Below are 16,753 nucleotides of genomic sequence, written 5' to 3'. Positions count from 1 at the left end.
GATAAAATGAATAAATCATCAAAAAAATAAGAATGGGGTATAAAAAAACTTTAAGTTCTAGGCATGTCTTTAGAACGAAATTGTCTAGTTACAACTCTGACTGCACCAACACCACTTGTGAAGTTGACTGCCTCAAACGTCACTATATTTCATGTCTCTAGCTCTTCAATTTTGGTGTACAAATGCATTTGTGCATAGATTAGGTAAGTAGGATTGTAGTACATTCTTAGTTGATACGTTCTTTGTCATGAAAAAATCAGTAGCAATGCATTTCATAAGAGAAAGTATTTCATGGTTGACGTTTTCACTAAAGTTCTATCATCTCTCAATTTGCAGAAGATGAGCCAGCTGAACCCATCAAATACCCAATTGATGATCTTCTTGTGCAACCCGATGTTGATGATCCAGTCCTCACCGATCGCCCCTACTCCATCAAAGGGATTTCAATGTTCCAATGGATTGTGTGGGGACCTTTTAATGGTTTGGGATTTACGTTCCTCATTTAGCAAATGCAACTGTCACCATTCTCTCTTGAAGACTTTGAGAATGCACCGCCACAAGGACAACAATCTTATTCTCATTGTAGAATCACATGCGGCCAGTTCTTAAACTGGCGATCAAAGAGGGAGAATACTTCACGACCATACATAATAAGAATCGGAGTGGGATGGTAGGAATTTTCATTGTAGTACCTTATGTTTCAGTACATAAAATGAGATGAATCTCTCTTGCTATCTTGTTTTATTGCTTCGGCGATAAGTATGATTTATTGGCCTTTTTTTCGATAGCGTCGCATTTCATCGATTCACGATGATCAATTGGACAAACTATGTGTGCGACTTCTTAGAGATGGTTGATGTACCCGGTGCCTCAAACTCGACCGCACCAACACCAAGTTACATTGACATAAAAGACACCACACCTACAAAAAAAATATTCAAAGGCAAAACAAAACAAAACAACATACTTAAATGTAAAGTAAACTGCGATTGGGGCTACCAAGCTAGTTAAAGTGAAGCGAAGTTAACACCGATTCGCGAATTACGAAATATTATGTGATATATCCAAGTATCTTTGGTACTATCGGCTTGCACCCAAAGGGCCTCGGAAATGAAATCACCGGGGACCTTGCCATTTGAAAATCGTCAATCGGTTTACCTCCAAGTGAAATCCGTCCATATGGCTGAAATCGCTCTTAAGTCTTTGTCAAAAGATGATTATTGTTACTGAATCAACTGAAGAGTCACCGAAGATGATATTTGCTAGAACTTTTGCTCGATGTGAAAAATTAGTAATTAGAATTGGGTTAAAAGAGCCATGGCACAGTGCGATAATGTGCCATATATATTTTGAAATCTCAAATGATATGTATGGAAGTAAAAATAGCAGTTCTTATAGCGAATAATGTGATGAAAGTGGTAGGGAAGAAATCAAGAAAGTCGGGTTTGATTGAAGTTGGAGGGAGATATTTGTTGTGTGCACTTGTGCTTCTTGATTTCGTCTAGCAAATGTCACATTTATACCTTTATATATGCACCAAACTTCTCTCTCTTCTTAATTACATGCCGACTTACCTTAACCAAACTTAAACATTTGATCGATAAGGAAGAGACAACGATATTTACTAATTAACGTCCGCGATATCGATCCAACAACAATAATTCTATATATCCAAGGCGAGGAGGGATATTGTTCCAATTCACGAAGATATATATGGCTGCTTTTCTCCTATTCATAGTAGATTATGAGATATTATAGGCCTAGAAAGCGTTGGCAACTTCGTTAAATGGGCTTGTTATTATTAGGATTTGTCTATTTCTTTTCTAGGCACTTTATGTACTATTCATTATCACCACTTTCGAGAGAACAAATATTACGATAAAACTATTTTTAACCTTAGTGAAAATTATCAACTTCAATCAACAAATTATTGACTTCATATCCTAAAACCAAAACCATCACACCCCAAACTCATAAAAACAACAACAAAAACAAAAATTCCATAACAAAAATAATATATATACATTACCTATGCAAGACCCATTTCTTATGACAATAAGCAAGTCCTTTCGAGTCATTTGAATATCTGGCGAAAGAACAATATTGCGATTAAAAATACTTGACTTCTAAATCACTTACCACTTATTTGGTAGTGTATCATTTATATGTAATGGCACTTTATGCAATACTGATGAAGGCTAGAGCAAAAGATGTATAAAAGAAACATATAATGCTTCTTATTTGGGCAAGATTTCACCTTTGCTAATGTGTTGATCTTCTTCCCCGCTAACTTCTTACGGATCTTCCGATGATTCGGATAACTTTGTGTTTTGCATCTATCTCTTCCATAGCGGTTGAGGATTCCATATTGGGTATGGGTGACTCTTTCGGATCATCGGTATCATCATTTAGAGATGTTAAGAAAGACAATAGACCAAAAGGAACTGGATCTGAAATCAGTGGATGATTAAAAACAAAAGCTGTTAGCAAAGAAACCATACTTAAGGATACAAAGGAATCTGTTTCAGCATTTACACTAGGAGAACCACGTTTGGATTTCTGGACACTTGACATGCAATTTCTACTATCACCTATAACTCCTAGACCACTCTGATATTAGCATACTTTCGATAACCACTTCTACACATGAAAACTTATGGTTGGCGATCACAATCTTTAGCCAAACTTTGTAAAGGTCGGGAGAGGGGGAGCACCTTTTACTATTGTGAAAAGTAAAATATGTTATATACTACGACGAAAGAAAAGGAAGTAGAGTATGAGATATTCTACAACACAAATCCAGTAGTGCAATAACCAAAAAGAGAGTCACTCAGTCATCCATTCATAGTTAACAAAACAATACTGCTGAATTGTTCCATGTAAATGCAACCAATAAGTTTTCCATTTCATACACCACAACATATTTGGAGGGAAAAAAAAAAGTCTGAGGAAAAAATATTTAGCAGCTGAGACATGAAACTTAAATACATCAACTCCCCTTAAGGGAAAATTGTAGACTATATAAATTTGAAATTTCTTATTTCCATACCTGATTAAGAATCCATACAACTTCATATTTTTTTGGGCAAGCTCATAGCTACTTATTATAGAGTGACAGTTTGAGATTTTGTCGGTAGACAATTGCACAGCAGGTATGACCATGAATGGACTGATGTATCCAAATCCACACCTCTTACTTTTTCACACAGTCAATAGAGGCATGGTGTTAAATAAATCAACTCAATTAGTATAAGAGGGGTCAATAGAAAAACATTTTTAGGCAACCCCTTTGAATGGTGGCTGTTATATCCCCTATAAAAGAACGTTCTATGATCACCTCTATGTTTAGATCAAAACATTCTAATTAGATTAAACAGAGTCATTCTATATATTGCTTACCAATTAATCATTACAGTGAAAAGGAGAACTTAGGAAAAGGCGCAAAACTGTCTACTTGTACGCTGACTCAAAACTTGCAATCTTTCTTAAACTTGGCCTTGCAATTTAGTTATGTTTTGATTATAAGACCTCGCATTCTCTTGCTAGGAAACATAACGTCACTACTATCCAATCAAATTGTAAATCAATTACACATCGCATCAGAACGCCTAATGTTAAAAAAAAAAATCTAAATTGTTGAACCATTCTATGTCACAAATTTTTGTATGGGATGTAGAATTTCAGGCATTTTGGATAAAAGGGAATTCTAGTCATCTTCTCTTATGCTAAAATGGTTTTACAAAATAAATTTCGATAAAACTAATGAATTTTGCAAGTTGGATAAAATAATATTCATACCTGCAAGAAATAGAAAGGGGAAGGCAAGGAAGAGAACCCAAGGGTGCCAGGTAAAATTGCTCTTTCAAAAGCTCTCTGAACACGTACTCTCTTTATGGCTAAGCTTTTTCTTTAGTTTATCAACCTGCAAAAAACCAGATTAATCAGTCAAAAAAAAACATTTGGTTCAGTGAAAAAAATAAAACATTCGGTTGAGCACCTTCTTTATGGATCCAAGGTAATACATCTTCTAGCAAAACAATTTTCTTCTCTGTGCCTGAGCACCTTCTATATATATTTGGTTTCTCAGAATCCAGATATCTTCCCCCCGCTTTCTTTATTCTACACTTTCTTCACTCAGTAAAAAAAATTCTGGGAATCGAGAAAAATTATGAAAACAGTGATAGGTGAACTCGCAAGTTCAAATCTTCAACTTTGTTCCTCATCATCGCCCATTTCCCTTTCTTTTGCTGCTGCAGCAGCCATCAATTGATCAATGTTCTCCATCAATTGACTAATCTCGTGACTCAAAAGCAAAATCTGCCTGTCAAGAGGAACAACAAAGTTTTGGTGAGTCACACACTGCTTGTATATTACAACATATATGGCAGTTTGAAAATCTTAAAATCAATGCATAAACTATCACCCTGTAGAATAAGATAATAGAGAGGGTTTAAAGAGATGGAGTGTTCCGTAGAATTGAAAAGAGAATATGGAAAAAGTGGAGATAAGATTTAAGAAAGAGGTTTTTATCTATTTATCTATTTTGGGTTTTTATGTATTTTGGGTTACGAACAATTGAAATCGCCAAAAAAAGGCGTAGAATTCATTTTTTTAAGTAAAATCTGATGTGGCAGTCTGAGAGAAAAAAAGGGGGCTGACGTGGGTCACTGGGAGCATTCTCAACTACTCAGTATTAATGGTCTTTGATTTCCATTGAATTAGTTGAAACCAAGGCCCAAAATATCGAATTCGGTGAATATTTCGGTGTACCCAAAAACCGATATATATCAAAAATATCAGAGATTTTTTTTTTGTTGACCAGTCAAAATTTTGTTTTGTATGTCGATATATCGGTCAAAGTCAACAATATTTAGTCAAAGTCAACAATATCGGTCAAAGTCAACAATTTATATCGTATATATCGGTCGATATATATCGTTACATCGGAAATTCCGATATATATCGAGAAAAAAAGGGTTCAATATTCGGTGGATATATATCGATGTCAATGTACAAAAAAAAACGATATATATCAGTGATATATCGGATATATCAACGATATTTTGGGCCTTTGTTGAAACATTAATTAGGGCTATGTCGTTTGTTTAGTGGCAAACCTTTAGAGCAAGTCCAATAGGGTGCTACCAAAATGTCATTCCAATGGGGCTGTTAAAAAGCTCTTAAATTTGGAAGGTATCATAAATCCAGCCCAAAATTTTGGTCTTCGCTAGCCGTTGCCATAATAAGTTGTCGAGAGACGGACGACATAGTTTATGTCGTCTGTTGGTACGTAATTTGTGGACGGACGGTAGAAACTTTGCCATCTGTCTCCCATTTTTGCTTCGGGCAACCGATCTTAGATCGTTGTGCCACTTCTTGAAATTCTCTCTGAAGAGAAGATAATTCTCACTCACCGGTTGCAAGCTCGTTGGATATGTATTGTCCAAATCGAGTGGACACCAAATCCTTGCTTTTTTTGTTGTTTTCACCAACTCTCTCTCGAAATTTCTCATATATTCTCTCCCGATAGTGTGTGACTCATTGCCCCGCACCAATAATTGGATCTTCATTAACATATATCCACGCCTTGCAAAGAGCCTCATCCTCTTGAATTGAGAAATTTGCAGACCGTTGTAATAGATTTCTTTTCTTTTGATGTAGTTGTTTGTTCATTTGGATCCATTGTTGTAGTTGGAGTAGATAAAAATTTAATGAGAATTGTGAACAAATGGTAAAAGAGTTGTGTAAAGTAGTTGCTCTAAATACGCAATTTCATAAAAATATAGCCGTTTCTAGTCGTTGGGATAGTATGGACAATACAGATGACAGAGTTTCTGTCGTCCGTTTCCTGAACTTAACAATTGCTAAAAACTGTCGTTGGAATGGTTTTTGGAGTTTAGACTGCCAAATTTGGCTGGGCCTGCTAAAAGGCCTATGTGGCACCTTTTAGCAGTCCATTATAGCACCCTCCATTGGACTTGCTCCTAGTGGTAGAATATGAAATTGGCTAGTGCAAATTTTTGTAGTGGGAAAACTTTTGTTTGCTAATGTTTGTTTGCAAAAACATTTAGTGGGAAAATATTAGATTTGTCGGTGTTTGTTTGCATGGTTTTTTCCCACCGCAAAATAATATTTCGACTTTTAGAAATATATCTTTTTTGTTTTCAAACTCAATGAAGTATGAAGTATAAGAAAACACAATAAATAATTATAAACAAAATCACTCGGCGAACTTCTCAACAATACTAAATATCTTTTTATGTGTAATTGTGCAAAATAGTACTAAAAACATATTCAACCATATAATTTTATCTATTAACACCACCGTTACATAAATAAAAAACTAATGAATGAAATATCTTGGTACCACCACCACCTTAGGATACATGAAGATGCAATCTCCCAAGTGATATACCATTTGAGTTAAAGATCTGTTAGGTGCTAGTTTTACTTAAACATGTGTATAACCTTTTTAGACCTATTATCAACGTTCATCCTCAAACATGGTTTTAGATCAATAACATTGTAGCATAAAACAGAAGACAGACACATTAAACACATCAAATATTAAGAACGGTTAATGTTTAATGTTTATGCTATATATTGATTGACTCTTTTGATAAACGTGCGAGGTTTTTTTAGTACTCTTTTGTAGATGAATGAATATACATGAGAGTTAAAAATGGTTGCAAAAACTATACGAATCCACACAGAAATCCGTTTATAAATATTGATTCTTTTAATTTATAGGAACAATGGATGGATGGTCCTCTCGTCAAATTTAAAAAAAAAAAAAACACACACACACACACACACACACACACACACGAAGATGAAGCGAACTCATCATATACATCACATATCAACAATGAGTTTAATGCATATACTAGCAAATTGGAAATGAAATTTCTTGCGTCTTCCAAATTCAACAACCGATGGAAACATGCTTCAACCACGGCAAACGAGCAACACGTCATTCTTGTCTGGTGTGGTAGTTTTTACACGTACTTTTACTTTCGGTTCCTTTATCTATATATAGTTGATTTTGGTTCTCAATTGATTGTAAATGAACTTGAGTTTGATTTGTTTTTGCAAGGATATTTCTCAATGTATATGAAAATCGGAAGTTTTCGAAAGGTGACCAATTTCTCAATATACGATAATCGAAAGTTTTCGAAAGGTTTCTTACTAAGAATAGTATGTCCCTGATTGATTCATAATTTTTCAAATTTTCTTGTGTGTGTTTTTTTTTTTTTTCTTGCCACTATTGAAGCAGGGAACTGAAAAAATTTATGGGAGTTGCATTTTCTTTCACAATTGTTGATTGTTTGCTTAATCATGGCCATGTATTTACTTCTTATAGTCTTAGTCTGAGGACATAATTTAGACTTGTTCACTGGCAAAATGATTGAAGCTAGGGCCTTTATTTTTTTCCCAAGTGATTGGATAATTATATTATTGGCCCAACAGTAACAATTCAATCTAACTATCTTTCCCTTATATTTGCATCTAACTATCTTTCAATCTCTTTCTATTTGCTCTTATGAAATTGAGCATAGACCTGCATGATCGATGTTTGAAATTTTATGGTATTTGCGACTATGAATTAATTTTCTTTTGTTTGTCATGTTCTCATATGTATATTGTTTGACTTCTTGAATGGATGGAGGAAAACGTCATAGACTCTTGATTAGTGAATTTATATAATATCATTTATAATTTTTATTCTATATTTATATCTATATCTTAATATTAAAGCTCCCACAAAGGGTATTTTTCGAACTCTATTAAAATTTCACATCATCATCTCCTATTGAAACTGGAATTCCTTTCATATTTATTAGACACTTATAATTAAAACGGGAATCAATTTCCTATTAAAACAGAAATTCCTCCTCTATTAAAAAAAAATAAATTCTAACACTTCTAATTAAAACGGAAATTTTTTTCCTATTAAAATGGGAATTCCTTCCCTATTAAAAAGGAAAAATATAGCATATTTAATTAAAACAAAAATCATTATCCTATTAAAATGGAAATCATGTTTCTAAATTAAGTCAACTATTAAAACAGGGTTAAAAAATGGGTTTATAAAACTTAATTAAAACAATTTGTTAGAAAATTAAATCGGGTTTTTAAAACTTAATTAAAACGATTTGTTATGAAATTACAATAGGTTAGCGACTAAAACGGGAATCACGATTTGTTAAAAAAATTCTATATGTATATAGTTATGATTGTTGAACATGTTTTCAAAAGAGTCGGTGCGTATGTACAGGCCTACTTTATAGTTTTAATATTAAAGCTCTCACAAGGGGTATTTTTCGAGCTCTATTAAAATTTCACGTCATCTCCTATTAAAACAGAAATTTCTCTCCTATTTGAAAAACGGAAATATTTTTTTTTAAAATGAAAATTCCTCTCTTATTATAACGGGAATTATTATCATATTAAAACAAATTATAGCACTTCTAATTAAAGCGTGAATATTTCTTTTATTAAAACGGGTTTTTATAACTCAATTAAAACTTCATTAAAAATAATTTGTTAAAAAATTAAAACAGGTTAGCGATTAAAACGGTAGTCCCAATTTTCTAAAAAAAATCTAAATGTTTTCAAAAAGCGGTGCGTATGCACGGGCCTATAAGCTAGTTCTAAGTATTAATTGTTTCTATTTGTTTATTTGTATGAACTAAATATATACTGTTAGTAGTGCTTTGATAAAAGTTATATAATTAAAATGTTATAATATACATAGGCTTATTTACTTGTTTGGGCTTCATTCTTTATCTTTGGGCTTATGCCCCTCCAAAAATAAATAAATAATAAATAAAATAATAAATAAAATGGTAAATTTATGTGGAAGCTGTCGTAAAGAGGTTTCCTGGAAACAAATGGGAAGGAGGAATTTCCTGAAAACTCCGCCATCTGTAATCATCAAACTTGTCAAATAGCCATGTAGGGAGTTGTGCCTTTTAGTATTTATAGAAGTTATCTATAGCAAGGAGGTCGTAACATTAAATTTAGATCCATATATGAATCCCCCCGGAACGTATGGATTGTTAACGAAGTATCTTGGTATTTGCTTCTCAATCAATGTTGAGCAATAGCACAAAAGACGTGCATTTTTCACATTGCTTATAACATCATATACAATTAAGCCAATTTACAGGTACAAACTTACAACCAACTCATGTACTAATTCGTATAAGGATTCTTTAACGTTGTGATTCCGTAACTTCAATCAGAAGTCGCTGTTCTAGAGCTACCTAGCTAGTAAACTACATTAATTATCGCACGATCAGCTCAAACACATGCAGTCCTACGCCCTACGTCTTAATCTATTCACAGTTGACTAGAATTGGAAGGGCACAACTGAGTTTTAGTTGGGCATGGGAGTGATATATGTAGAAGTGATCATGGCCAATGAGAGCGTAAAAGAAGTCACACTACATCAAATGTAGTTGACATGCATCTAGTTTGACACGAAAGTTCCCACGTATCCAACTCCCATTACGAAGAAAGCTGTTGCTTGAAGGAACAGGTATATAAAGAAGTGGCTATGACCAAAGAGAAAGTCATAAATAGCACAATACAGCAGAAATATCCCCATCACTAGCTCCATTACATGAATCCTGTTTTAGCAGTAAAAAAGAAGAGCATAAACTTGTGTAGCAGAAAAATATTTGTGTGCGTTTAACAATTTAAATTGTATCAGGTTAGCCCTATCTAAAATTTGACCAAAGGTGAACTGCAGGCCCAACCAATATGGTTTAATTTTTGTGAGAAGTTGAAAAAAAATAAAAACCTTGTATACCTTTCTCCAATGCGAAATTTGACCACATGTCGACTTTCAAGGCCACATAATCCACATCTCCTCCTTAGTGGTTTTGTATTCTTTTGCTTGATGGTGTTCCCCAGCTTCTCAGTTACAACCCACTCGTTTACACGGTTAGCCTCTAGGAGACCGATAATCGCTGCCTTGGTACGGTGGAGGGACATTACATTCTCAAACAGTATCCAGAAGACAACCAAATGCAAAGACCTACATAGCCAAAAGATATGTATGTTTTGTTTCACTAATAAGAACGTCCTCAGAAATTGAAAGAGGCCACGTAAATTCCCACTTAAGTAATTTCCAAAACCGCATAAATGGAATCGTGTCTGAAGCAATTAAATAGTAACAAAACATTTCTTACCTTGGAGTACATATGGCGTTGAGAACGGTAATTGTGGCTGGAATGTAAATGGCAATGGCCTTAGGGAGATGGACTTGAGGAACCAACACTGTCAATGGGATAATTACACAGTAGAAGAAGAAGGTGACCCAATGAGCTACTATTTTCCTCACAAAGAAGAATGAGTAGATGACATAAATTTTCTTCCAAATAGTAACTTTCTGCAAAATATAAAACAGAACATTGCAAAATTGTTAAGTCTCTTGTATTTAATCATTTGAATATAAGTTCTTTGTTCTTGGCATTGATCTTAATTTGTGATTATGTAGGTTGAAGAATGAAGATCGCTCACCTCACAGAGTATAATTTCCTTGGACATTTTCTTGAAAAGATTAGCAGGTCCACATGACCAACGATGTTGCTGAAACCTATATGCTTTGAAGGTGCTCGGAAGTTCATTTTTCACCTAAAAATATGATGCTTCCATCATTAGAGTTTGGCGCATTCAAAGCTTACTACTACGTTAGCCCAGACCAATAATCAGTTAGCCAGACCAAACAGCTAACTATTATTGCGTCCAAGACTCGGACATTGACATGTTTACTCTGGAGTTCGTTTGAAGAGGATAAAAACTCACACATAAGTTTCCCACAAAGAGAAACTTCCAGCCCTTGAGGCTAGCTCTTACTGCAAGATCCATGTCTTCTACCGTGGTTCGTTCTTTCCATCCTCCAGCATCATGAATTGCTTGGATCCTCCAAACACCAGCGGTCCCTGTGAATGCAATTCATAATTACATAGTTAACTAAAATGGCCGCACATGATTGTCCTACAATAAGAAACAACTGTGGTAGTCCCATGTTAATAGAGTTAATTATTATGAATTTATAATTATAATGATCACACATGATTTATCTACAATGCGAGTAAGAATCGTGCTATTTTATTATTAGTAACATCAAGTTGTTTACCATTGAATCCAAAGAAGGAACATGTAGAAGAACCAACTTCTTGCTCCACAGTGAAGTGATAGTCCAATGACATTTCTTGAAGCCGGGTCATCAGACACTCATTGGCATTCACTGTAGCATAATTGAAACTAGTAAGGAAATTTGCACAAACAACACACTCACGCACACACAAAAAAAAGTGACTCAGAAAATTAAAGGGGAAACCGCCTTAGAAAGTAAGAACTTGCACAATAGTAACCAATCCAAAATCAGAACTTTCAACACATGATTCTTGACTTTATATATGCAGCTTTTATTTAGTTACTTCGTTTTTTCAAATTCTTTTGAACTAAGGTTCACTTATGTTTAATTTTCTGAAGTAATTACAGTGTGTAGATATTTTATGGCAAGAAGATCTTATGCTGGAAATGTTTTGACTTGTTACTCCTTTGGAATCCAATTTGGGAAATGCTAAGAGATGACAAATGGAAATAACTGTTAGGTTCCAGCGACAACTTTTTCCCTAGAGGCAATACAGATTGGATGTAATGTATTTTGGACTTGAGATGAGGTGGCCTTGAGTTAAAACAAAAGTACACCGCTTATGTCCACAAACGCCATTAAACGGATGGTCTACCTAACCCAATTTTGGAGGGCCAGTAAACGGTGAACAAAAAAAAGACCGCAAGTACACATTTTTATAGGCAAAAAACTTTTCAGTACTGTGTCAATGAGCACGTATAAAGGGACTCACAATATACAGTCCTGATTTGATGAAAAAGTTCCTAGACATCGTAAACAATGCCATATATGGAATGGTCACAACTCACAAGTAGTAAACAGAACCACCCACATGCACCACTAGGGAGACAGGACCAAACTTAAAAACTGCGCAAGTGAGATATTCTTACCAAACTTCCACCTAGCCTGAACCAAGGCAAGCTCAGAATTCTCGAGAAGAAAGGGAACAGTCCTCCAAAGAAAGTCACATTCTGGTTGGAAATCTGCATCAAATATTGCTACGAATTCGCAGTCCTTGACATATTGTTGCTGTAATCCTTCTCTAAGTGCTCCAGCTTTGTAGCCATTTCTGTTGTTCCTTGTCTCATACTTTACATTAATACCTTTAGCTATCCATTTTTTGCACTCCAGTTCTACCAATTCCTGTATTTATTAAGTGAACAAAATTAAAGAATAGCAATAGAATGCATTGATGATCAACGGAGTTTCTAAATAAGGAGCTTCTCTTCGGCGCATATCATTAACTAAGTACATACCCGTAAGACTATGTTGGTGGAGTCATCGAGAACTTGGACTATGAATCGGTCTGAAGGCCAGGAAAGGCTGCATACAGCTCCTACTGAAAGCTTGTAAACCTGATCAAGACACAAGAGGAAATAATTAACTCAGTTGCTAATCATCTTTTGTCTTTCTATTTTCTTTTTCTTTTTGTTGGTTAGCTCAGAGAGCCTATAATCCGCGTGTTCATGACACATTAATTAATCAATTTCTACAGACTCGTGTTGCATGTGAATATGCTCAAGTACAACATAAGATAAGATATGACTCATAAGAAAAACGAAACTGGATTTATATGAATTGAAAACCAGGACAGATACACAAACTATCTTGTCGATGTTGCTGGCGCCAATTTAGATCCAAAGGACTGCATGTGAAACTTTCCATAGTTTGTGAGACCTTTATAAAATCAGGGCCCGTAGTGCCTTACCAGTATCTGCAAGTCTACGCCCAGAGAAGACATCAGATGCTTGTTTCGCTGAAGATCGGAGAGTGTAGATCATCTAAATGCTTATCTATATCATCTTTTTTGTTTTGCCTGTTTTAGATGTTGTATATGAAAATACTTTAAAAGTCTTGCCGGTGAAAACTTAAAACTACTAAACTCGAGTAAAAGCTTAGTAAATTTCCCTATAGAAAATTCTTCTACTAGAGTGTATCTATAATCAATTTTCTTTAGCACTTTTGCGAGAAATTCTGACCAGTTATATTACTTTGAAAATTTCTCTTCCAAACTCCTTATATTTCATATATAGAAGTATTTATTACTCTCTTTACTTACTAATTTTCTTTGCGTGCAGTATAATATATGCACTAAGTACCTGTTCAACACTCGGTCTGTAAAAATCAGAGCAACAATATTCCACGCCCTATGCGCGGTCTACTATTGACTATGCTCACACCACCTCTTTGAAGGCCAACTATGATGAGTAAACATTTTCCCATTTTATGACTTGTATTAATAAAGAAATTTAAATAACTTTTAAGGCCACGGATTCCTCAATGGAGGTATCCATCATCAACTGAAGGTCTATATGGCCGGATATAGATGGCACATACAGAGCATATAAGAACACAGTTTATAGTAAAAGAATTGGGAGTAACTATATATAGTAGTTGTATAGAGGAGATAATATGTATACCTCTTTTTCATTGTACATGGGTATTTGCACCAACACCATGGGGCAAGTGTTGTTATGCTCTAGATCTTGCTTCATGGCTTCCAGTTTGAACTTTGTATACCACTTGCTTCCCATCAACTTTACCGTCATGATGACTAATGCCATGTGAACTCGCTCTTTGAAAAGCATGATGGACATCACAGCACATATAATAATAGCAAAGCGGAGAAATGGAACCATAGGGGACTCTAGTAGTTGCCATACAAGCCTGAAATTGTCTGTCACTCCATATAACATTCCCATTCGAGGCTCTCCTAGACCTAGAGTTCTCATGGCCACTGCTTTCACTTGTTGCAGAAGAGAAAAGTGTCAAATAAAGAGATAGGACAGGTACTACTGCAGATGTACTTGATCTATATATGGCTACCCTGGACAGGGAAAGCTCTGCAGGTGTGTAAAATGCTACGCAGCCAGCTTTACTTTATATAAGGTAAAGTTGTTCAGAGGAGAGGACGAAGACAATGGCTAGGGAGGATTAGGTGTAAGCATGTAGTACGATGAGAGAACCGTTTCAATTAGGCCCTTGACATTGAGAGACACACGGTTCGCATGCAGGTGAAGGCGTTGCAACGTATACCATGAATAGCTGGATTTCAGTTCTTTTCTCGCCGACAATATATGATCAAAAGATTGTGAACATTCAAACTCATAGGTCAAGAAGTAAATAACAGATAGAGAAGAGGAATGCAACAAAAATGTTTTAAAGCTCTCCAGGTGGCATCCCTTGTTTCTTCTTATGCAAATTTTAATTGAGGAAAGTTGGAAGTGTGATATACAAAACGTATTGCCAGATAACCACAACAAAATCTTAAGTGTTTTTTTATTATATCACTTGATTTCTTTCTTATTTGGACTGTACTTGGCATCACTCAAAAGTTTATATCCTTGGCTGCCCTGTTATCAGATAAAGAACAATACACGAGTGGGTGAATGTGGAGCAAACATTCGGGAAACTGTCTATGCTCAAGAATAATGCTTGGGACTATACTTGGCACCTTGTAATTGAATCTGGAATGGTACATAAGCTAAGTAGTAATAACTATTTATAAGGACTTGTAAAATCGCGCCAAATTTGTAACAAAGTGGTTTGAAAGAGCTTATAACTGCACCTGGAAGTAACACATTTCATTGTATGTTCAGACGGTATTGCTAACGTTCTGCGCCATCCAAGCCCTTTTTACCTTGTCCGTGAGCGTAGCAAACTCTTGAGGTCGCTTTTCTAAAGTCACCCAAAAAACCACTTGCTTCGTGTCACCCTCTCCTTTGTCTGTCCGTACCCCCAAATAACCCTTACTTTGTGTCTGACAGTACCCCCCCCCCCCTCTTCTCTCATTTTCTTCGCCTCCAACCTCTCCCAATCTCTCCTCCATCCTACCGCTACAAACCTGTTCTCACAATCTGCTGCTTTACACAACCACATCCGACCTCGTTGGATCTAACTCTCCCGATCCTCTCTCTATTCTCGCTCTCGTATTCGCTCTTGGATTATTTAAGGGAAGGTTGTTCCACTGGATTCTTCTTCAATTTCTACGACTCCCCATAGTCAAGACAAGAGATGCAGTTTCATCACAGTCAATTCAGGTATGAAGAATGTCGACTACTAATTTGTTTACCAAATTGTGTTTGATATAATTTGTGGAGTTCTTTGGTTTCGCACAAATCTTTGCTTCTCCCTCAAAACCCTTTTGCCTCGAAGAAGACGAACTAGAGAAGAGGTAATTTTTTTTTCATCTTCTTATTGCTTTACTTGTTTGTGTTAATATATAAACAATGGGATTGTATAAAGGGTTTTGAGGAGATCCGGTTACTGATTTTGACACTGGTGAGGTCGTGGTTTTGTGTTTTTTTTTCTGTTTTAAGTCATGAATTGTTTATATCATATCTTGTAGAATTCGTATGTTGTTGTGAATGGTGTATTGTTGATACTTGGTATTAGAGCCATGATTGGACTTGGTGATCATAAGATTCTTTTGTTTGTCAACTTTCTTCTAGGGAATCCATGGCATCAAAGTTACATCAATTGCAAACTAAAGCAGTTTAGGCCTTGGGATTTGTGGCCAAGTGCGGGAGTGCCTATTACAAGCAGTTGTTGGAGTAGAACAAGCAGTACATTCAGGAGCCTCCCACTGTGGAGAAGTGCAATTTATTGTCAAAGCAGTTGTTTTATACCCGCCTTGCAAGGTACTTCTGTTGATATCCATTTTCCACTTGCTAGATCTAATGATGAATCGTATAAAGATAGGAGTAACTATTTGATATATTATTTCTGTGAACTTGTAGTCATGTTCCATCATTTGTGATATACTTGGACTATTTTCCTTGTGCATTGTCTTTCTATAGACATATATTGGTCTTTCTTCTAAATTGCATTTTTACGCATAATCCCTGGACGTGCGGAGGCATTCAGGAAGGAAATTGATTATGTGAAGCATATGTGGAGGAACAAGCAGGACCTGAAGGTTGAGGATGCTTCCAATGCTTTGCTCTATTTGGCCTCGAGTGCTTTTGTTGGTTTTGTGTTGGTGAGATCGTGGGAAGAAGATTCACATTCACTGGTTACTGTGTTTGAGCAACTGCTTCGAGGAAAAGGAAAATAAAAAGATCAACAGTGCCTGTCGGTTTGCATTTATAACCATTTTTTTCTCCAAACCAAATTTTACATGGAAATTTTGTTGTTGCTTCAAAACATTATAAGCTGTTTAGTAGTCTGCAGGATAAGTTGGTTAGCCAGCTAATTACCAATATTCTATCCTCATACTAGGTTCTCATAATTTGAAATATTCACATTACAATTGATGCTGATGAATATTTGCATGAAGTAAAAAGCTTCTATATATAAGAGAAGGGCTTTCTTGTTCTTCACTCCTGTTCGTGTGTGTTTGTGCGTGGATGTCTTGCAGACTAAAATGGAAGCGGACATCTTACAACTTGGGAAGATTGAGGAAGAGATCGATATCACTGTTAAAAATTTGAATGAGAAAGAGGAACCGATTTTCTTTGAAGGAAAAAGAGGCAAACAAAATCGGGATGTGAAAGACTACGCTTAGTTTCATCGCAATGGCGAGATCGGCTGCCCTCGAAGTTAGGTGACCTTGAAGAAGCTAACACTTTACTTGCAGAGGCTGAAGCAGTAGACTCCGAGGCA

At 35.6% G+C, this 16,753-nt stretch overlaps 1 protein-coding gene and 2 long non-coding RNA genes across 7 annotated transcripts; 1 reads left to right on the top strand and 2 right to left on the bottom strand.

Moving 5' to 3' along the window:
- Positions 1–1,998: 1,998 nt before the first annotated feature.
- LOC147487505 (uncharacterized) lies at positions 1,999–4,563 on the bottom strand. 4 transcript variants are annotated; one of them, XR_015203105.1, is made up of 4 exons: positions 4,424–4,563; positions 3,998–4,321; positions 3,799–3,922; positions 1,999–2,444 (listed from the first exon to the last, which is right to left on the bottom strand). It is a non-coding gene; the product is annotated as an uncharacterized LOC147487505 (long non-coding RNA). The 4 variants fall into 4 exon arrangements; XR_015203106.1 differs by lacking the exon at positions 1,999–2,444 and adding an exon at positions 2,451–2,600; XR_015203107.1 differs by lacking the exon at positions 1,999–2,444 and adding an exon at positions 2,474–2,591.
- A 4,518-nt stretch (positions 4,564–9,081) lies between these two features.
- Positions 9,082–14,005, bottom strand: LOC147487504 (glucomannan 4-beta-mannosyltransferase 1-like). Of its 2 annotated transcripts, none has more exons than XM_086572098.1 (9): positions 13,570–14,005; positions 12,406–12,504; positions 12,040–12,292; positions 11,150–11,260; positions 10,816–10,952; positions 10,531–10,644; positions 10,200–10,399; positions 9,818–10,045; positions 9,082–9,635 (listed from the first exon to the last, which is right to left on the bottom strand). In XM_086572098.1, the coding sequence occupies exons 1-9, from the start codon at positions 13,879–13,881 to the stop codon at positions 9,476–9,478; spliced, it is 1,614 nt and encodes a 537-aa protein (XP_086428224.1). In that variant the 5' UTR covers positions 13,882–14,005; the 3' UTR covers positions 9,082–9,475. The 2 variants fall into 2 exon arrangements, with proteins under 2 accessions (XP_086428224.1, XP_086428225.1); XM_086572099.1 differs by lacking the exon at positions 13,570–14,005 and adding an exon at positions 12,858–13,206.
- Positions 14,006–14,925: 920 nt separating this feature from the next.
- On the top strand, positions 14,926–16,597 carry LOC147487503 (uncharacterized). The gene is made up of 3 exons (XR_015201450.1): positions 14,926–15,189; positions 15,601–15,789; positions 16,016–16,597. It is a non-coding gene; the product is annotated as an uncharacterized LOC147487503 (long non-coding RNA).
- Positions 16,598–16,753: the final 156 nt, after the last annotated feature.

Source organism: Coptis chinensis, chromosome 7 (genome assembly GCF_015680905.1).
Source record: "Coptis chinensis isolate HL-2020 chromosome 7, ASM1568090v1, whole genome shotgun sequence".
Taxonomy (NCBI): Eukaryota; Viridiplantae; Streptophyta; class Magnoliopsida; order Ranunculales; family Ranunculaceae; genus Coptis; species Coptis chinensis.
Note: the sequence above shows the minus strand (reverse complement) of the source record. Positions and strands in the feature narration are given on the sequence as shown.

What these genes read in the sequence shown, in the direction of transcription:
- LOC147487504 (XM_086572098.1), bottom strand. Translation starts at nt 13,881, where the DNA reads ATGAGAACTCTAGGTCTAGGAGAGCCTCGAATGGGAATGTTATATGGA. An exon ending in AGGAAATTATACTCTGTGAG is followed by an intron (nt 10,400 to 10,530) that starts GTGAGCGATCTT and finishes TATATTTTGCAG; the next exon opens with AAAGTTACTATTTGGAAGAA. An exon ending in AAATTTCGCATTGGAGAAAG is followed by an intron (nt 9,636 to 9,817) that starts GTATACAAGGTT and finishes CTGCTAAAACAG; the next exon opens with GATTCATGTAATGGAGCTAG.